A 22,441-nucleotide genomic window follows, 5' to 3' on the forward strand; every position below is an offset into this window, starting at 1 on the left:
AATGTTCTTGTCTTTTCTTCCCACCTGAAAGATAATCTTGCCGGGTACAGTATTCTTGGCTGAAATTACTTCCCTCTTAACTCTTTGAATATATTTTCCCATTCTTTCCTTGCTCGCATTGTTTCCAATGAGAGATCTGCTGTTAGCCTGATGGGATGTCCTTTGTAGCTAACTCGATGTTTTTCTCTTGCCAATCTTAGTATCTTGTCTTTGTCTATGGTTTTGGTCAACCTGGCTATAATGTGTCTTGGAGAAGATCTTCTTGGGTTGATTCTATTTGGGGTCCTTTGTATTTCTTGGGACTGGATCTTCAAATGCCTCTCTAGGTTTGGAAAGTTTTCTTGCAGGATTTCATGGAATAGATTATCAATGTCCTGATGGGTCTCTTCACCTTCTAGAATGCCAATTAACCAGATATTTGGATGTTTGATGGTATCCAGTACTTCTCGTATATTATTCTCAAATTTTTGGGCCATTTTCTCAGTCTTCGTGGTGGATTTTTCCAGGCCAGTAATTTTCTCTTCTACATCTGAGATTTTATTTTCTGAATGATATAAGTCTGCTTTTAATACTTTTAAGGGAGATTTTTACTTCTTGTATTATAGACTTCATCTCTAACAGTTCCATTTGAGTCTTTTGTAAAGTATGTAGTTCCTCTTTTAGATCTTGCAAGAATTTCCTTATCTCGTGGAACTTGTCAACTTCTTTCTCCTTTCTCTTTAGCAGTTCATTATCTCTCTTCTCTTCCATCTCTGTTAGCTTCGACATTATGAGTGCTCTAAATTCCTTCTCAGACATTTCCATGATTTTCACCGAACTGCTTGTGGATGAAGAAGAGTTACTCTTTTCCCTTGGAGGGGAGGTATTTTCTTGTTTTCCCATATTTCTTGTTATCTGGCGGTGATTTCTGTTCATCTGATGGATGGTGCGTTTCTTTCAAATTCTTGAAGTTCAGTCTGAATGTTCAGGAGCAAGCAGACGGAGGTGATCTAGAATCTCTTTGCCATTCTGTTGTGATCGCTAGTTCACAGGAGCCATGTGGAACCTCCTTCTGAAAGCCTGGCCTCTTCTGCCACTAGCTTGTTTGCTGGATGCTTTACAAAGATGACCACTTTTTCAAAATTCATCAAGATGAAGGGCTGTCTCTGTACTGATACAAATATTCCATCAAAATTCCAGTATGTTTTCTTTTCATGGAAAAAGAGACCAAAAATTCTAAAATTTATCTCCATGGACACCGTGTCCAGCAGAGCATGGTCAGCACAGTGGCAGGGTTTCCCCCCCGACCACGCGGAAGGAACTGAGCGCCACAGGCATAGCTATTTTTCATTTTAATAAGTGATATGTCTACTCATCTAGAAATTTGAAAGTCATCCTGGACTCCCCACTCCTCCTGACCCCTAGATAATGTTAATATTTTTTAGCTTTGTTACAGGGCATGTGTGATTGCCCAAGAGAGACGGAGAGGGAGAGAAAAAGAGAGGGAAAGTGAGAAATCACCATGTAGAGGGATGACCATATTGCAATCTCTTTTCCCTCATTCTCCTCTTGGAATTTTGGGCATCATGCATGTACACTCAGTGTGTTCTTCAAGGCTCTGAGTCTGGGACTAGAATCATGTAGCTAGCCAGGTGTGATCCAGTCACCATGTCACCGGCTGACCTGATAATGTTGATTTTAATAATAAATAATAATTAATTCTATACATATTTCTCAATAGTGGCCGCTTCCTGCCAAGTCCACTACCATGACCATAAATAAGCTGCCAGATCATATTTTGTTTGAATTACTCCAATAGCCTTCTACCTGTGTCTTTGCTTTCAAGCTTGCTCCACTCAGAATACCCTGAAATCAGAGTGAAAGTTTAAAAATATAAATCATATCACATTACTCTTTTTCCTTCCTCCTACACACATGGGAGGGTGAAAGAGAGATAAGTTTCCTCCAAAGGATCTGGTCATGCTGCAATCCCTTTCCTCCAGTACCCTGGTTCATCAGGTCTTGCACTCATGTGTATACTTGATATGTTTCAGGCCAACCAGGTCATAGATTTGAATCATGTTTACCATCTGGCTTCCAGCCATATGCATTGTAGTCCAGTAAGCTACTGTCTGCAACACTATAGCTGGGACACCTTACCCTTCAGTGAATCAAAACTCATGATGTGATTTATAAGATCCTGCCTTCTGCCTGCCTGTCCAACCACAAACCACACCGCTTTTTGCTTTTCTCACCACTCTCCAGTCATAGTTGTTTTATTTTCAGTTACTCTAAACAATAGCTCTCTCTTGCCTCAGGGATTTTGTATGAGCTAATTTCTCTCAACTGCTGTGCTCTTTCTCCGACTCTCTTCCTAGCCAATCCTTTTTTATTTTATTTTATTTTATTTTATTTTTACTTTTATCTACATTTATTTAATGCTGATTTTATTCCTGTGCCATATTTTTTTTTCTTTTTCTTTTTTTGGAGAGGTTTTTGCTATAGGGCGCATGTGCTCGCCAGACAGAGACAGAGAGATAGAAAGCGAGAAATAGAAATCACCCCCCCCCCCCGAGGAGATGGCCACACCGCAATCTCTTTTCCTCCATTCTCCTCTCGGGATCTTGGGCACGCACACACACACGCCTGGAGTGAGTTTAAGCCACCGGGTCCAGGACTTGAACCATGGTTGACTACATGGGAGTCCAGCAACATAGCCATTACTCTATCTGCTGGTACCCCGTGCCATATGTTTTTGTTTCTTCAGTTTTTTTCTGGGAGATCTTTTTCTTCTATGCAACTTCCTCTTCCGGTTTAGGAACAATTTGCTCCTTTTCAGTGAGGATCATCTCGATGTGGCAGGGGGAGCTCATGCATGGGTTAATCCTTTCATGAGCTCTGTATGTACAATGGCGCATCTTTGGTGCCTTGTTCACCTGAATGTGCTCAATGACCAGAGAATCTACATCTAACCCTTTAAGTTCAGCATTACTCTCTGCATTTTTAAGCCTGTGCAGCAAAAATTCAGCACTCCTTTTGGGCCACCGACCTTGCGTCCAGCCCCACTGTTTGGCCTGGGCACATCTACCAACTCCACCACTGTAATGACGGAATGGCACAAATGGCTTCTGTAAAGTGGCATCCTTCAGATACTTGGTGGCTTTTCGGATATGCATACCCTTGCGAGCCTGGGCAATTTCACGAGTGTTCTTAAAGTGAACATGAAGATTTGAACCTTATGACTTGAATGACTTTGTGGGGTTCTCTTGGTCAAGTGAATAGTGAACTATTTTCAAAGATCACCTCAGGCCGCTAACAAGAAGAGCTGGCCAATCCCTTTTGCATCCCTTCCTTAGATAGTCTTTTTAAAATTCTTAACATAAGCCATATCTCTCTGCTCAACCATTCCATAGCCTTTTGAAGTTTCCCCTAATAGACAGTATCACTTTTCACATCATTCCTATGGTTATTTATATGATAGCTTATTAATTACTGGTTTTCCTTTGGACTACAGGCTTCAACTATAGTATCAACAGTATTTTGCTCACCATATATATCTATGGTGTCTACCAAGATGCCAAGTTAACAATCACTGATTAATAAGTATTTGTTGAATAAATAGGTAAAAGAATGAATAGACAAGGATACAGAAGTTCTAGCCTGTTTTTTCCCAAGGGTTATCAAGCATTAAGGATTTCCTGGGCTTCTGCCCCATTTTGGTAGTTAGAGCAATCCCCTATTTTCCCTTGTTCTTGTCTCCCTCAGGTGTGCCAGCAATGTGAGCTGCTTTCCAAAGATGGTGCCCTGAGATGGAAGAATTGGACATCAATATGAGCCAAAGGCAAGATAGAAGATTTCTTTATGCTCACGATGAACCAGGAATTACCAATAAACAAAGAGAGAAGCTAAACATATTATACCATTTAAGAAGTTCAAAATGCCATGTGTTTGCAAGAAGGATACATCAGAAATGTTATGATGATGTGAATGAAATAAAAATGAAAGCAAAGGATACTGGAATTAGGATAAAATTTGACAGCTGCATCAAAAAACAGGTGCAGGCCCTTTGAGGAGAAATAACAATTTTAAATACAGTGTAAGTATGAAGAAAAGAGGAAGTAGTTTCTCAGAGTTGGGTGTTTTGAAGAATTTAGAGACTTAAATATTTAAAGGTCATGATTGTGAAACAATATTGAAAATTATGAGGAAAAAAACACAAACTAAGAATTTTTATGGATCTTATCCCTACTTTAAAATAAAAAAATTAAAATTTTCTTTATTTTTTCTTTCATTCAAAAAAATTGCATATCAGCATTCCAAATGAATTTCCTCATCATGAATATATTGACTACTAGTTCAGTAAAAGATATTATCATATGCATTATAATCAACGAATTTCTTTCCATTTTGGGTCCCTAAAATGTTTTGCTTGTTTCTTCTTTCCCTTAATTCCCTCCCCAAAATTTTAGGTGTGAATGGTTGAAAATTTAGGTTATAGTAGGAGATAATAGATGTGATAATGGAGTTTTATGAATGAAGAAGAATTAGGGATTTGTTATACATTATCTTATTTTATTCAGATAGCAATTTGATCATACATAGTCTGAAGAATACTCCAATCATAAATAAATATAATAAGGTATTAAATATTGACCTTCAAACATTTATAGCCAATGGTACCATGCTTGCATATGACCTTACAGTTATAAACCCACACCTGTACCTCAGTGGATACCAAAATATGCAAATAGCATCGTTAAATGTGTTGCTTAAACTGTAGGTTTGAACAATTATTGATTTTTTCCTCCCAATCTGTAAGTAGCTGTAGGGATCTCAGAAGGCATTGGGGGGTCTAGCTTAGTCTTGGTGTAGTGCCAAAATGTAGACAATAGAGGTTTTGAGTAAGTCCCAGTTTACCAGTAAGAGTTTTTCCAATGAGGTTCCAGAGAAACTGGACCATGATTCTAGGACAAAAGTTTTGTTACCTTTGCTGAATCAGGTATAAGATTGGAAATGAGAAAAAGATCCAGGAAGTAGGGGTGAGGAGAAAAAAGCTTAATGCTTTAACATTAAATTTGAATCAGTAGTGAAACCTTAGGAATCCGGGGTGAGGAAGGAGAAGGAAGTCAATAATCACTGAAGGGAAGGAAATCACTTTGAGAAGTTATGAGAAATCATTGGAATGAAGATTTGAGATGAGTCATTGAAGAATCACTTAGTTGGACTGTTTCTTCCTTCTTTCCTTTTCTTGCTTTCTTGTGTCATTTTCTAAATTTCATATGATAAATCTTCAGAATAGGGCAAGCCCTGTAGCCTAGATATTAAGGGAGTCAAATCCCTCATGGTCGATTATGGTTTGGGTTCTGGTTCTGGAAACTTGAAAACCACCCTGGGCACATGAGCATGTGTGCCCAAAATCTCAACAGAATTGAGAAATGGAGAAGACCTAATGGCATGATCATGCCCCATTGGTGGGATGCTTTCTCTTCCTCTCTCTCTGTTTCTCTATCTATCTCTGGTGAGCATGAGGTAGTTCTGGCAATGAAAAGAAATCTTTGGACTATATAAAATTCTGTGTTGGTGTGTTTCCCTATATCTTGTGAAGTAATGATGCAATGTAATTTTTGGAGTTATCTAAGAATGTATGAGATATTGGTAAATGTAAATTTAGCTAACATAAGAAAGAATATTCTGGGGCCTGCTGGTAGCATAGTGGGTAAGGTGGCTGGATCTCATATGGCTGACTGCATGAGTTTGATGCCTGGACCCAACAGCTTGAAAAACACGCTGAAGGTGTGCACATGTGCCCAAAATCCCAAAAGGAGAAGGGATTGCAGATAACCATATCCCCTGGGTTCTTTCTCTCTGATGAGCACACACACCTTCTAGTCAAATTTTTAAAAAAGAATTTCCTGATAGTGGTGGCTTAAATATAAAGCAATTGTTCCACATAACATGGAATATGGAGTATTTGTCTTCAGGATTGGTTCAGTGGCTCAACCACATCATCAAGGCCCAGGATCTTTCTGTATTTCCACTGTGCTATCCTTAGCATGTGTCTCTTCATTGTTGGGTATCATCTCATCATCACCAGATGACTGCTGTGGTTCTTGATATCACATTCTTACAAATGAGTGTTGAAAATTGAAAAAAAATCTTAGGGGACAAGAATTTCTCCTGTTAAAGCTCCATTTTCTTTTTTCTTTTTCTTTTAAATCATTAAGAAAATGTTTCCCTGAAGAACCTCAGCAGATTTTTTTTTTAATTTCATTGGAAAGAACCAGGTCACATGTCTAACTATATTCTTTTTTTTTTTTTTTCTTTTTTCTTTCTTTCTTTCTTTTTTTTTTTTTAGAGAGTTTTTTTTCTACAGAGCACATGTGCTCACCAGAGAGATGGAGAGAGACAGAAAGCAAGAAAAGACAGAGAGAGACAGAGAGACAGAAAGCAAGAAATCACCCCCTCAGGGTGGATGTCCATGCCTTAATCCCTTCTCCTCCATTCTCCTTTCGGCATCTCTGGCACACATACACACACATGTACTTGGTGTGAGTTTAAGCCACTGGGTCCGGGACTTGAAACATGGTCGACTACATGGGAGTCCAGCGACATAGCCATTATGCCAACTGCTAGTCCCCATGTCTAACTATATTCTATCAAAAGGAGAAGGATAGTGCAGTGATTATTTGTAGACTTTGGAGCTAGGAATGATCCTGGAGCCCATCTTTCTAAATGTATATTTTCCTTTATAGTATACACTTAGGGTTTTGTTAGTAAGATCAGATTGTGACTACTAGATAAAGTATATTAAGGCAATTGGTAAAGATCTTTAAGCAGAATTAATGAGTCAGGCCTAGGTAGCTCACTGCTTCAGAACAGTCTTTCATAGTCTAAGTTTCTTTATGTCACCCAGAGTTAGCAAGGGTGGAATTGAGAAACTGAACAGTCACTTGCAACATAGCAATAGTAATAGCAATAGCAATACAAATGTGTTTGCCTTAATTTTTTCCCCATTAAAAGCTAAAAATTTTAGACTACCAAAATCTACCTGCATTGAAAAACTCATATAGAAAAGCATATCTTGATTTTATAAGGCTATGGGATTGTTGTCCAAAGACATGTTTAACTAATTTGGAAAAACTGGTTCCTTATTACCCAGGTATGTTGAGTTAAGCATGAATTGCCTTGCTTTAAGCTAGGGAGTAGTAGACTCCACCCACACCTTGTTTATAACCACTTGGCACAGGTTTCTATGACTTATGCTTGATTATTAATAAGCACCCACTTCTTACTACTTCCTCTTCCACCTCAACAGAGCAATAGTTTCCAAGACTGGTACATCACTTTAAGGACAACATGAGTTGTCCTAGATAAAGCCAGGACATGAAAACCCAACCCACCAAATCCTCAGGTAGACCCTCGCCAGTTGGTAAATGGATTCATTCGACAATTCAAATGACTACTAAACACCATAGGCACAATGATTATCAATGACTTTTGTCCTGTAACACAGTTATCTCTGGTTTTCCTGTTTCTACTTATTTCATCTGTTCCTCTTCTTTCTTCAATTACTGATGTTCCCTCATAATTTTTATAATGTTATACAGTGAGAAGCCTTCCAAAAAAGAAGAGAACTAGTATACTTAAAAATATGAGAAGAGATCCGCTCGTGGATGAAGTTATGTATTTTTGTGCTGGTTTTCCTCAGTAGAGGAGAAAAAAGAAACAGGAATTCTGATCAAGTACAGAGTGATGAAGATGATAAATAGCTGTGGAGGATAACGTATTTCATTGAAATGACAGAAACAACCGCTTGTGAGCATGGTGATGAAATGATCTTTTTTGGTGTTATTAATTCTCCAGAGAGGGCATGGAACATCTAAAACTATATCAAGTTTACTCAATTCTCTATTTCTGACTTTTGTCTTCAAGATCATCTTAAAAGAAACATGATTTGAAGATCATGATGAAGCATAGTCCAGCGTTTTACCATACGTGGCAAACAAGTGGGGCCCAGAGAAACCCCAAAAGGCCAGGTTAGACCTGATGTAGGGTGCACAGATAGTGCACTGAGCCAAAAGAGATTCCCAAGACTGTTTAGCGCCAGCTTTTGGGAGTAGGGAGCTCAGGCGTGGTGATTTGGGGTGGGATGCATCTACCTCCAGGTTTAGGACCACTGGGCTACAGTGAGCATGTGCTTCAGGTACCACCACATTGGGCTGGTCTTTGTGAGAGTAAACTATGGTCTTAATGCAGATGTCAGGGTTCAGAAAGTAATATCCCAAAGACTGGCATATTCACATGGCAGTGAGGAGGAATGACTTCAGAACAGAGGTCTCTCTCTGACCTTTCGTCCACCCCATCTCTGCATCATCTTTATCTCGGTTCACTCCTAAAATGTAGGCAAGGGTTTTACTCTGATATTCCCTTCTGAGACCAGATCTACCAAAAATGAAAACAATTACCTTTGGTCCTTTCTCTGATATTTCAGTAACTAAGCTCATAACACAGGAAGGAAGATTGAGAAATGTCAACACACTTGGATAGATTTTGTCGTAGCTACTGTCCATCTCCCAGGCCCACCCAGCTCCCAGGGATAATCATTTACTCACCACGGTGTGAATATTGAACTCATTTCTCTCCCCAAATCCATTTACTTTAAAACTGCCTGCACACCCTTCTTCTTCTCTCCTATGAAGAGTGTATTTAAGCCACAGTCATCTAGCCCTTCTTTGAGTTCATAATTTTGTATGGCCCCCATATACAAGCATATATGTTAAAATAAATATGTATGCCTTTTCTCTTATCACTCTGCCTCTTGCCAACACTTTTCAGCAGAAACTGCAAAGAAGAAGGGACATGTCCCTTGGCACAGACGAAATCTTTGAATCCACAGAAACTATGCCTGTGATGTCCACATGAGGGCCCCATCCCTTTTGCAGAAGTCAGAGCCTTCAGGCCAGAAAAGCAGTTAATAGGTAGTAGCTAACATTTGGAGAAAACCCAGACTCTCTCTCTTTTCAAGCTTATTTTTGAAAATTTTTAAGTTTATTTTTTATTTCTTATATGAGTAAGCAAGTCAGAGACAGAGAGACAGAATCCCCCAAATGGTCCTGAGACAATGAGCCATGCTCAGCCCTAGCAAGCTCTGGCATACCCAGAGAGGTCTCTGGACACAAACTTGGAACGCCCTGATGTGGGTCAGCCTCACAGAGCATTGCATTTTACTCTGGGCCACCATCTGGCCTCCTCTAGACATATATTTAAAAAAAACAATTTTAAGTATATGCTTAATTAACAATCTTTATAGACATCCCTTTGTCATACTTTTATTATTTTTATTTCATAATTTGTACTTATTTTTTAAAAACGAATTCTTATTTTTATAATTTAGAAGATCTGAAAATTGCAAGGAAGAAAAAAATCACCTGCACTCACACTTTTTATAACCTATAGGTGATCACTTTTATGTTTTCATATACTTCTCCCAGTCTTTTCAATGTTTCTATCTAACAAAATGAGGCATATATTAATATTGGTAGATAAAGAAGTATATAAAACTCACCTGGGTGCCTACGGGGGTAGAGTCCTAGTATAAAAGAGAGTAGAAGAGGAAAAATATTTGGGTTATTGGTTTATAGTGTTGTTTTACTATACTAATTTGGAATCAACACTGTATAACCATGGGGTAAAATTTTTTGGGATTTCATTGACATTTTTGGGTATTGCTGAAGGGTTTCTACTTCAGGGCTGTTTGTACCTTGACCAAAAGAATGAGATTGAGAAAATTCATTTTAAAAAATCTCAAACACATTTTTATTTATTTAACGGCAGAGTCAGTCAGACTCATAACTATAAGATGTAATTAGGAAGTCCTTGTCAGTGCTCAGAGGGTGTTGGGTCTGGGATGTACATCCACACGCCATTCAGATAGATTCAAATTAAAACTAAAATTTCCCAATTTTAGAATATAATTCCTGGGAGTTGAATCAATTGCTTGGGAGTTCTCACATTGGAGGAGAATCTTCTCTACTTTAACATCCAAAACTACTAGCAGTGTATTTTTACAGAATCAATGGCACAGAGAAATTCAGGCAGGCCTCATTACCCTAAGAAAGTGGTATTCTCACTCTCATTTTACAGATGAAGAAACTGAAGCAAATGATGATTGCGTAACTTCCCCAAAGGCAAAAGGCCAGTAAGTGAACTCAAATTTTTGCATTTCCAAAGTTCATCTCAGTAAATTGGCTAGATTTTGACCAAATCTTCTGGCATACAACCATACCTCAAACCCCAGGCTCTCTGCAGCTAGGTATGGCCATGTGACATAGCCTTTGATAGTGGAATATGGGTGGAAATAATGGGTGCCACTTCAAAGTTTGGCCCAAAGGAACTGTCCGTACATACATAATGTTTCACTTGTCTTTTCTGTGTGATGGCTGGATGTCATTGTTGAAAGAGACCTTGAAAGCCACATGTTGAAATAGCAAGAGTCTCTTTCATTCTGGGTCCCGAATGACTGCATGGAGCAGAGCACCTTCTCATGTTACCAACTTCCTCTCTCTCAAGGCCTATTGAATTTTATTTTAGAGAGAAGTGATTAGCAAGTATTGATATCTTAACTAAATTCCATAGCAACTAAGTGCTGGAAGCAGGATATGAAGCCAGTCTTTTGTGACTCCATAAACCTGTACTCTTCACTGTGCCTTTCTGTCTCCTTCTACCAAGAACCAAATGGCAGAGTGTGTATACTTCCATGTAGATTGCTTTAAAAACACAAAAGCCACCCAAGGAAGCTCTAATGTAGACATTTTTCTTTTGGCCAGTCTATGTCAACAAAACACAGCCAATTATATTGTGTTACTTGACTCTCATTGGCTTTACAGAATTTATATTGATTTTCAGGCTGGTAATAATCAAGAAAAAGTCTGTGGTTGGCATATACATGTAAGACTTTCTGCTTAAGTCATTCCCTCTTGTGCTTCTATTTTGTGCATGTTGGCCCTACTTGGCCCTGGACTGAAGTTCTAATTTTAGACTGTCTGTGACTCATCCTACAGGCACTGAAAGCTCTTCTTTGCCTGTTTTTACCTACTTAAACCAACTTATACACCACTGTTTGCCAACAAACAACCTCTTCCATCAGTAGCCATCTCATTCTTTTTATTATTGCCAACCTGTGTTCCACAACCTTGCTCACACAGTATTTATGACCGGGTCCTTCTCATACTTTGAGATATAACTCAAATCCTACCTCCCCTGAGTTTTCCCTGATGACCTTTATCCACACTTTTTTAATATGTAAAACCTACATTGAACATGGTGACATTTGATGTTCTGTCTTGTTTTATTCTTACTTGCTTTATATATTAAGCTTTATATTCTTCTTTTTATTTTTTTTTTGAGATGTTTTTGTCATAGGGCACATGTGCTTGCCAGAAAGACAGAGAGAGACAGAGAGACAGAAAATGAGAAATCACCCCCCAGGGGGGATGGCCACACCACAATCCCTTTTCCTCTACTCTCCTCTCGGGATCTTGGGCACGCACGCACATGCGCCCAGCTTGAGTTTAAGTCACTGGATCCGGGACTCGAACTATGGTCAAGTACATGGGAGTCCAGCGACATAGCCATTCCATTAACTGCTGTTCCCTAAGATTTATATTATTTTTAAGACTTAACTTTTCTCAGGGACACTAACTGTAATGTGCACAAGTTGAGAATGAGTGTAACACTGTACATAGTGTCTTGCAAAGAGAAGAAGCTCAATAGTTTATATGTGATTCAAGGAATAATGGTAAGGTTTAAGAATGCACATTTTCTCTCTCTTTTTTAGAAATATTTATTTTGTTTTATTTATCATTATTATTATTTTTTAACTTTCCATAGGGTACATGCACTTACCAGAGAGAAACAGAGACACAGAGAGACATGGAAAGTGAGAAAACAAGTGACCAAATCCAGGACTCAAATTGCAGGTGGCCATCTGGGAGTCCAGAGCCTTAACCACCTGTTGACCCCAACATTGTACCTTTCTAATAGGTAATGCTGATGTTGCTGGTCCAGTAACCAGACTTTGGGACCCACTGTTCTATGAGATCATGCAACTCCCCTATCTCCACTACACTGATACTGTCTATCAGTGCTTTCTCCCTTACTCTGCTTCAGCTGCACTGACTTCCCTGTTCCTGGAACATACCAGGTGTGCTCCTGCTGCAGGGCGTTTGTACTTGCTGTTCTCCATGTACTTGTTCAGGTCATTCCTCATTTGTCACCTTCACAATGAGCCCTTCTCCAATGACCTGGTTAAAAACTATATCATCTTCTTCCCCCCAAACACATACTCACACACATCCTCCCTAAATATACTCCATTCATATCCCTTTTCTTTTTCTGTTCTTTCTTTCTCTTTTCTTCTTTTTCTTTTCTTCTTCTTCTCTTCCTCCTCCTCCTCCTCCTCCTCCTTCTTCTCCTGTAGGGTATATGCAGTCACCAGAGAGAGATAAAGAGAGGGAAAGTGAGAAATTACCTCCCAGGTGGGATGGCCACACTGCAATCCCTTCTCTATTCTCCTCCTGGTATTTTGGGCATGCACACATATATGCTCGGTATGTTTTTCAAGCTGCTGGGTCTAGGACTCAAACCACGCAATTGGTCATGTTGAATCAAGTCACCTAACTTCTATGATGTCTTCTGGCCCTCATATTCCTTTTCTGCCATGCTTTTCTCCATAGCATTTATCACCATCTGGCATTATACATATTTTACTTCTTTGTTTCTTCTTTTTTTCTCCGTACTCTTCCCCTCACAAATATAAAATATCCAAGGGCAGGGGTTTCACCTGTTTCACGAGTTCTTGTATCCCAGAGATTAAAACAGAGTTGGGTACATAACAACCACTCAAAAAAGAGTTGACATTTTCATTGGATAACACACACCTTCCTGTTCAGACGATAGTAATGAAGAAAACCAACCTAGTACTTGAGAAAATTAATAACTATAAACTCAGTACTCACACTGCCTGCGCCTGTGTGGGGTCCAGAGTAAAAGATCAGAGGAAGACACCATGAACCCTCCATGGGGCTCTGGACAGGCCAGTGCTCTGTCCTCACTTTTGTTATCTATAAGATGAGGTATTTCAATGAAATATCCACAATGTTGTTCCCAGCTATAAAGTGTTAGGCTTATATCTTCTCCTTGGTCTACATGCATGAAAGGAAAGTCTTAAGATGCTAGGATCTATGAGCAGCTAAGCTCTGTCCTGAGTTAATAGTCTTCTCTGGAATGTCTTTCACTGTAATGCGCACAAGTTTGCAACCTGTTGTCAATACCTTCACCACACCACAGGTAGCAAACTTCTGTTGAGGCTCTTTTTCAGATCAAAACTACAACCCAAACAGCTATGATGCCTTTTTGGTGTTGTGTGAAGCAAAATTCCTTTTCCTGGGCTCGAACTGGCACCAAACCCAATATTATCACATTTGTATTGCCTCATATTCAACCCATCTCAGGGCTTCTCAAATCAGTGCAGATAAGGAAACATCTAGGAACCTTGCTTTTCTTGGTAGACCTTGATAAATGGACATTTTAAACATAAATATAACATACAAAATTTTGAACTAAGGCATAAACTATCTCATATGTAGATTTCAGTAGAGAAAACAGTAGCAGATGCTGAATTTTTAAAAAAAAATTATGACAGAAAAAATTAAATTGAAAAAATTTGATCTTACCAGTTTCTTTTCTGCAAACTGAGAAGGGTTAGCCCATCAGTTGCATTTCAGAGCATAGGATGGAAAAAGTTTAGCATACGGTGATAGTCATTCCATACCTACCAGCTGTAAGGCCTTGGGTGGATTATATAACCTCTTTGTACTTCAGCTTTCCCACCTATAAAATGGAAGGAATAATGATGTTTGAATCTAATTCCTAGGGTTGTTAGTTGTTCCAAATTAAGGTGTACAAGTAAAATTCTTTAAGTGAGCCAGGCATCCAACAAGGGCTTGACCAACAACTATTGTTTAGTTTATTGCCAAAGGTCATAGTGCAGTGCATTTTGGAAAGGATTAACTCAGGTAAGGAAAAAAAATTGAAAAAATAAGAGTATTTTTTTTTTTTTTGAGAGGTTTTTGCTATAGGGCGTGTGTGCTCGCCAGGAAGACAGAGAGAGACAGAGAGACAGAAAGTGAGAAATCATCCCCCAGGGGAGGCTGACCACGTCTCAATCCCTTCTCCTTCATTCTCCTCTCAGGATCTTGGGCATGCACACACACGTGCCTGGCATGAGTTTAAGCCACCGGGTTTGGGACTTGAACTGCAGTTGACTACATGGGAGTCCAGCAACATAGTCATTACAAAAATAAGAGTATTTTGAGGGGAAAAAAATGGAAAGATTAGCAAGAAGAAGGGAGGGGAGGAGATTTGGACAGCACAAAGTTATTGGAGAAGCTCTATGCATTTATTTGACTTGGGTTTCTGTCCATTGGAACCTTTAAAAAAAATCAACCTCTACTTACTTGGAGCTTTATCTGGCGGGTAGAACCTGAGGTTATTTTCTGTTCAGGCCAGGGTGCAAGGGTCATCTGTGCACTCAGAGTTTTGAGCAAAAGGTTGTTTCAGGTGTACTTTCACATTATTTATTTCGCAAAACTCGGGCTGGGTCAAGAACATTAGTGGCCTACAACTTAGGGATTTTCTGAGAGTAACTTTTATAATTGAGGAGGAAATTTGAAGATAATTTTTTTTGTCTCGCTTCGTTCTCAAGTAACTTTTCAAAACTATGAGTCTTTAAAAAAAAAGGAGTTAGGCACTATCAGAATCACAGGGCTCTAGCTGGGCCTCCTCTGCTGTTTTTGCCTTTCCTCTCAAGGAGAATAAACATTTTACAGAGCCTGTTGACATCTCAGAGGGTTTCCCAAGTCCACTCTGTGTTTGGGGTTATTGCTTTGAGTATGTTCCTCAGATGTCACTGAACTGTGCTTGGGTTGGCCTTCAGGACACTGACCCTTAAGCAAATAGATAGTGCTCATGAAAATGTTTGAAAACGTTCTGACGAAAACTGAAGTTGGAAAAGGTTGTAGAACTCTTTGACACTCCACAGTGGAGTCCATTGTTTTTCCTGGCTTCCTCAAATTCACATGCAAAGGTAAGTGATCTCTACTTGTCTATAGCATTTGAGGACTGTGCTGTATGAGTCCATTCCTTTTAAGTCTCACCTTGTGGGGTGTTATGGTTTCTGACTGACCAAAGGCTGGCCTCTTGTCATGCAATGAATACTAATACAATGTTGGACAAAAACTTGCAGGATGAATTAAAGATTTTGTCATGTATATATTCACATCTGTTGGTTGCTGTCTCGTTTATAGAAATACTATTTTATGCATCAATTTTCTTGTATTCTATGTAGTGTACATGGGTGTGTGGTGCAAGTGGGTGAATCGATGGAATAATTTGCCAAAGTAAAAGTACTGATGAGCTTTTTTAAAAACTTGGCTTTATGAAAGCATGGTTCTCTTTGGAATAATAATCTCAAATTCTATCATGGCAAGCTGGTTTCATACAGATCTGTACTGACTTTATATTTTCTCCAGTACTATACTCATCTATTTTTTTCCTTAGTTTTAAAATGTTTGAGCTGCATGTACATGTTTAGAGAGGGAAATATTGGTTTCTAAAATCTAATTACACATTTTAGTTTTCCCAAGCCAAAAGAAATCATCTGTTGCTTATGGCATGAATGCAGAAATAAAAAAAATCATTCACACTTAAGACTGGAAATAAAAGGCAGTAATGCTATATGTTTTGAAAGATAGTTTTCTAGACATGTTAGAAACAAACTTTAATGGTTGTACCCAAAACTTTTGAATATTAGATTCCCATAGTGGTTGTTATTGACTATTTGAAGTATTGACTCATCTGTAGGTTGCTGTTTTATAGATTTTTTTTTCCTGGATGCACTACTTCCCCTCTTAACCAGTCCTAGAATGGTTACCCTCATACTGTGCTCAGTAACACAAAAATTATTTCTATCTGAAGCTCTCATTTCACTGCCTAAGAGGATTGTTTACATCCCCTTCCCAACTATACTGTAAGCCCTTTGAATAATTGTGTATCATAGTACTAAGAGTAAGAGTAGCAATTATTTGTGGATGAATGCTGAAAGTGAATTCAGATGTAATTTAAGGGGGGAAATTTTGTGGATTTAACAGTTACTACAATTGCTAAAATGTGCCTGAGTTCCATGTAAGAATCAAGTATTGGAGTTATATTTCACTTTGGGAAGATGAAAGAATGATACATTTAGAGACAAAATTTAACTGTGGCATTTAACATTTGAAATACATTCTATTTTCTTCATAATTAATTCTTTAGTCGGCTACCTCAGTTGTGACTCTGTGAAGAAAGAATGCTTGTGTGTCCAATGAGCTTCACTGTGTGTTTCTTTCCTGTCTTCATCAGCCATATCCTTCAGCCCAACGGGGCCCCAGTTCATTTTATCCTTAGGTGGTAGATGCCACCCTGTTGACATACTCCATCAATCTACCACCTATTTATCTGCAAGGCAATATTTTTCTGTTTTTCTTGCCTCTTAGCATAGATTAATATTTTTCCTCCTCTAATGATCTTTGGGAGAAAGAATTATTTTCTGGGCTTGATAGTAACAAAATGGCCTGCCTACACCCTTAAATGTGAGCCGTAGAAGACATTTTAAGGGTGTTTGTTTAAAAAAGAATAGAAAATTGTGACTTAGGAAGTGACTTCCAAATTGAAAAGGAAGTGTAGTTCTACTTTTCTGTCTAGCAGTGATGGGGAGTTTGTGATGTTGTTGACCTTGAAGGGTTAGAGGAAGATTTCACAGGGATAAACCATGGAGGGACCTTTGAGTAATCAGAGTATTCACAGTGTGATGTGGAGAGAGGGGAAGGCAACTTTATTCCTGAGCTGAGCCATTTCACTCACTGTTTCCCTGCTTCTCAATAGCTTTTAGGACATTTTGATCCTTCTTATCATCTTTACATGGATGATATAAATATCTCTTCCTTCTGAACTCAGTCTAAATAAGATCAACATATTTGAAAAATAGGATTTAGGAGAAAAATAGAAAGCAGAACAAATCTCCCCACAGAAAAATGCAAAATCTAGAACACTGACAGAATCAAGAAGTCATCCACTAAAGAAGTGCCTGAGCACCCATGGGCTTGCTGTTAGCACCTCCCACACCTGTTTTCTTTGACTGTCTGCTTAAATGAAATTAAAAAAAAAAAATCAGCATATTGCATGAGACATACTTGTAGTAAAATTTATTAATTTCTTATTTAAATTTTTTTTAAAAAGACTGAAATGAACTGCATACACTGCTGGCTGCAGTGAACTAGTGTGCTCCATTGCTTGGTCTGGGGGGATTTCTGTCCTCCCCAAACTGATTTTCTAGTCTCTCTGGGTGAGGACTTCCAAGTTCCAAGCTTTAGCAGATAAAATTTCTTTTTCTTTCTTTTTCTTTTTCTCTTTCTTTCTTTCTTTTTTGGAGAAATTTTTGCTATAGGGCATGTGCACTCATCAGAGAGACAGAGAGAGACAGAAAGTGAGAAATCACCCCCCAGTGGGTGATTCTTGTCTTACCCTAAAGCCTTTGGCAGTTTCCATTGCCCTTGAGATAGGCTCCCAAGTCCTCAATGTTAAAGATCATGTGGTCCAAATATCGGTCAGTTCAACACCTTTCAGAGGTGCGCCATCCGTTTTCTCCCGGACTCACTAGACATCATTCCAACCTGACCCTTCTAGATTGTCTGTAATGTCTAGGCCTCTACCCCTGCTTTTCCCTGCTTGGAACATACTTCCCTTTCCTTTTCCCTTGGCTAACTTGCCCTCATCTTCAATATCTCACACAAATGCACTTGTTTCAGAGCCTTTCCCAACTATCTAGACAAGACAACCTCTCTGCTTGAGGGTTCGGGAGGCGCTTGTGTTCCCCTTTACTCACAGCTACCATGTCTGGAACGTAAGTCATCTGCCCGTACTGTCTACACTGCAAACTCTGTGATGGTGAGCTGGCCCTCTGCACCTTTTTTACCTTGGGTAAACCAGACATTCTAAGATTTCTTTCTAGTCTTCAGAATATTCTGAATAGATCTCACAAAGTAGGTGTTAGTATTTTCAGTAAAGGACCAGATAGTAAATATTCTAGGCACAGAGAGAAGGAGGGCCATAAGGTCTCTTTCTTTCTCTCTCTCTTTTTCTTTCTTTCTTTCTTTCTTTCTTTCTTTCTCTCTCTCTCTCTCTCTCTCTCTCTCTCTCTCTCTCTCTCTCTCTCTCTCTCTCTCTCTCTCTCTCTCTCTCTCTCTCTCTCTCTCTCTCTCTCTCTCTCTCTCTCTCTCTCTCTCTCTCTCTCTCTCTCTCTCTCTCTCTCTCTCTCTCTCTCTCTCTCTTTCTTTCTTTCTTTCTTTCTTTCTTTCTTCTTTTTCTTTCTTTCTTTATCCTTTCTTTTTATCTTTCTTCTTTTCTTCTTTCTTCTTTCTTCCTTCCTTCTCTTTTCCTTCTTCCTTTCTCCTTTCCTCCCTCTCTTCTTTTCTTTCTCTGTCTTTTTCTCCTTTCTTTCTTCTCAATTTTTCTTGCAATCCCCAAAACTCACTGCTGGTGTTGATCCCAGCTTTTGGTGGACGTCAGTTAATTCATCTGTTGCTCCATTCTGGTATGTCTACCAAGTCACACTAGCTATAGCCTTGGAGAAATGGCTGACGAGGGGAACTGTTATTTTGCACTCTCGAGATCTCTGATTTGCTCCTAACAAGACTTGTAGAACCTTGTATCTCCTCCAGTTTTGACACTCTCAGCCCTCTTGTGGTACTGTTCATTTACTCTCCTTTTTAGGTCCTTCAATGTCTCACGTTTTTCAGCTGACCCTCCAGATGCCCCGATGTGGCTTTCTGTCCCTTCCACCACCCCCCACCACCCCTAATCCTCATCTCTAGCAGTGGTTTACCCGAACACTGTTGTTGAAGTTCTAAGGTAGAAAAATTTTTGACATGACTACTTTTAATGGTCAGGCAACTGCCTCATAATGTGTGTTTCTGTGTTGATAAGATTACACATTTTATCAAGAGAAAACTTCAACCCTGGATAGTTAAACAGATGCACATGTAGTATGCAGATTGCAGACCACATGTAATTTAGCAGAGAGAGACACTAGTTAGGGGGAACAGTTAAGAAATCTTGGGGGAATTCCATAGTTGGTGACTGAAGTCTGCTAACCAGTGCTTAGAAATCTTAATTTCCTAATTTTAACCCTGAAATTCCCTTAAGTTTATTGGAAAACAGGTTTTCCTGGAAGACCCTGCAAATTCTTTTTTTTTAAAAAATATTTATTTATTTATTTATATTTATTACCATCATAATCTTGTTAATATTACATTGGATCACATATAACTTTACGGCATATTACATTTCTTTCTCAAGAAGGAATATCATGCATATCAATCAATATAGAGACATTAAAATACCCATTTCATCATCCAATAGCTTTTCATTATTTTTCCCGATCATTATTATTTTTTTCCAATTATTTTTTTTAAACAGTCCATCACTATTTCTCATTTTGCTTGTAAAAAGACTTTACCCAACATAAAATACTTCTCAGACCAATTTACTTGAGAATACTATACACGTCATCACCAACAGGTAATAAACCACGTCTGTGTTCTACTAATGTCATGCCTCTGTTTGTTCTCTTGCTATCTTTCTGAAGACCTAGAAAATTCTCAATCTGCTCCTGAAGAGATTTTGTAGAGGGTAAAATAACTTCATATATAAAAATGCAGAGGAAGTGGGGGAAAGAAATAGCATTGAACCGTGTTTACAGTTTTGTATTCTCTTGTGTTGGTTAGAGTAAAATTTCGTTATTGCCAATTGTCAAGAAACTCTAATTAAAGCACTCAGCAATGTATAAACCTTAGATCAGATAATTAGTTTAGGTGCTAAAAAAGTGTTATAGATAATTGCTGACAGAGTACAACTAGATAATATTATACATGCTTGTATTGATGAGGAAAAATGATGTGACAAAAGACAACAGCAATTTTAAATCATAAGAAGTACAAAGTGAGAAAACCCACTTTCAAGACTCTGTAAAATAAATTTGTTTATCAGATTCTCACTGTGTTTCCAGGGTTTCAGAGACTAGCAGCAATATTCTCTAGCGTCTGCCATATGCATTTTCTACAATCTCATCTAATAAAAAAGGAATTACCTAGTGGGACAAAATATGATCTAATGACAGATCAGAGCCTCATTTTACATTTATGATATGGGGCAATTCATCTAACATCCAGCTCGGAAAACATTTCCTTTTTTGGGGAGGAAAATATCACAAGCAAGGCCTTCATTTATTCCTTCTAGTAACTTTGTTTTTCATGGCACTTTCCCTAATGTAGTGTTATAAATTCCCAGTGCCTTCATGGGTACATGCAAATAATGGACGTTTTCGACACAAAGTCCTTCCAAAATCATCATTGCCATATTTGAACTGCCTAGAAGGAAGGGAACTAACCTCCATTTCTGACTGAGCAACCAATGCATGCATTTAACCCTGGAGAGTATACATCTTTCGAAGTACAGCTGCTTGGCATGCCAAAAGAGAACAGTGTCTACCGAAGTTCAGACTGATGCACTGGATGCTGAGAAAAAAACACACACATAAAACCAAAAACCAAAAACCAAAACCAAAATAAAACATTCCCTGACATTTTGTAGTTGGCCTGGCACTTGCAGCTAAACCATGTTATTCTCTTATTAGACATAAATGATCTCACAGAATCCAATCTCAAACTTATGACAGTGCAAGCCCAGTTCGTTGTTTTCTCTAAGCAGAGGCAAAACCAAAGTCACTGTGTAACCTCTCCCCCACCTCAAAATATCAAACAACTTGCTTTTAGAATGATTCACTCGGGAACCAGCAGTTAGCGTAATGGCTATGTCGCTGGACTCCCATGAAGTCGACCACGGTTCGCGTACCGGATCCGGTGGCTTAAAACTCACTCTGGGTGCGTGTGCGTGCGTGCCCAAGATCCCGAGAGGAGAATGGAGGAGAAGGGATTGTGGCGTGGCCATCCCCCCTGGGGGTTGATTTCTCGCTTTCTGTCTCTCTGTCTCTCTCTGTCTGTCTGGCAAGCGCACGCGCCCTATAGCGAAAACCTCTCAAAAAATAAAATAAAATACTCCTTTGGCTGAGTATAAAATTCCAGGTTACAGGTCATTTTTCCTCAGCACTATGAAGAGATGTCCTTCACTGTCTTCTAGCCTCTGTTGCTGATGAGAAAATTGCTGTCAGTATGTTATTGCCACTTGGATAATGTATTTCTCCCTTCCATAGTTTTTAAGTTAGGTTTTGGTTAATGTAGTTGTTTTACTATTTGCACCCAAGATCATGCATCTAAGTTTTGATTAATTTTTGTTATGCAAATCATTTCGTGGAGTCTATCGTTAATTTGAAGAATCAGTTTACTGCTTCTGGAATATTCTTAGCAATAATCTCTTCATTGTATCTCTGTCATTCTTTGTTCCCTTCTTCTGGAGTTTCTAATTCAATAAATTTAGAGCTTTTTGCAACTCCACCTTTATCTTTCTTATCTATATGTATACAGTCATACTCCACATAATGAGGTTTCGGCCAATGATGGGCCATATATACAGCACTGGAACTGATAATAATGAAACTGAAAACTCCCGTTGCCTAGTACTACCATCGCTGCTGTGGTGTTGTAGCACAATGCCCTTCTCATGTTAGTGGTGATGCTGCTGCAAACATACCTACCGTGCTGCCAGTTGTATGAAGGTATGACATATACAATTATGAACAGTATCTAATCCTTGATAATAATGATAAAGAACTCTGCTACTGGTTATGTATTTAGTATACTTCTCACTATTATTTTAGCATGTACTCCTACTTATTCTATAAAACTGTACTGTAAAACAGTGTGCTGTTACACCAGCAACAGCCTCAGTGTGCCTACCTCATCTCTTTTTTCTCTTTAATTTTTAAATTTCAATTTCTTTTATGTATTCAATCACATGTTGCTTAGCTTGCAAAATGAATATTCCAACATGTGTACATTTCTCACCTACCTCATCTCTTAACTGCATCATTTTCTCTGGTGCTCAATCTAATTTCATGCTGCTTTGCTCAGTGTGGCCGCTCCAGTGGGACTAGATGTGGAGGTAGAAGACGGTGATAGAGATGATCCTGGCCCTCTACAGGCCTAGGATAATGTGTGTTTGTCTTAGTTTTTGGCAACACAACCTAAAAGCTAAAAATAAAATGATCTAGAATAAAACTTGTAGAATAAGAATAGGAAGGAAATAATTTTGTAAAGCCATACAGTGTTAATGTTTAAGCCGTTTTTTAAAAGAGTCAAAATGGAAAAAAAAATGGAAAAGTTTATCAAGTAAAAAAATTACGGTTAGCTAA

General features: G+C 38.7%; 1 protein-coding gene and 1 pseudogene across 3 annotated transcripts in view; one reads left to right on the forward strand and one right to left on the reverse strand.

Moving 5' to 3' along the window:
• LOC102493672 (charged multivesicular body protein 5-like) overlaps positions 1-8,549 on the reverse strand; it is a 14,336-nt pseudogene extending 5,787 nt beyond the window's left edge.
• Positions 8,550-14,646: 6,097 nt separating this feature from the next.
• The window catches only part of ABCB11 (ATP binding cassette subfamily B member 11), a 93,646-nt gene continuing 85,851 nt past the window's right edge, over positions 14,647-22,441 (forward strand). The window contains exons 1-2 of one of the 3 annotated variants that reach the window (XM_027773845.1): positions 14,647-15,124; positions 21,615-21,805. In XM_027773845.1, coding sequence (XP_027629646.1) covers positions 21,800-21,805 — 6 coding nt within the window. In that variant the 5' untranslated portion in view covers positions 14,647-15,124; positions 21,615-21,799. The remainder of the gene's footprint in view (positions 15,125-21,614; positions 21,806-22,441) is intronic. The other 2 variants (XM_027773844.1, XM_006153563.3) reach the window with 2 other exon arrangements.

The sequence above is a fragment of the Tupaia chinensis genome, unplaced genomic scaffold (genome assembly GCF_000334495.1).
Source record: "Tupaia chinensis unplaced genomic scaffold, TupChi_1.0 Scaffold000381_1, whole genome shotgun sequence".
NCBI lineage: Eukaryota > Metazoa > Chordata > Mammalia > Scandentia > Tupaiidae > Tupaia > Tupaia belangeri.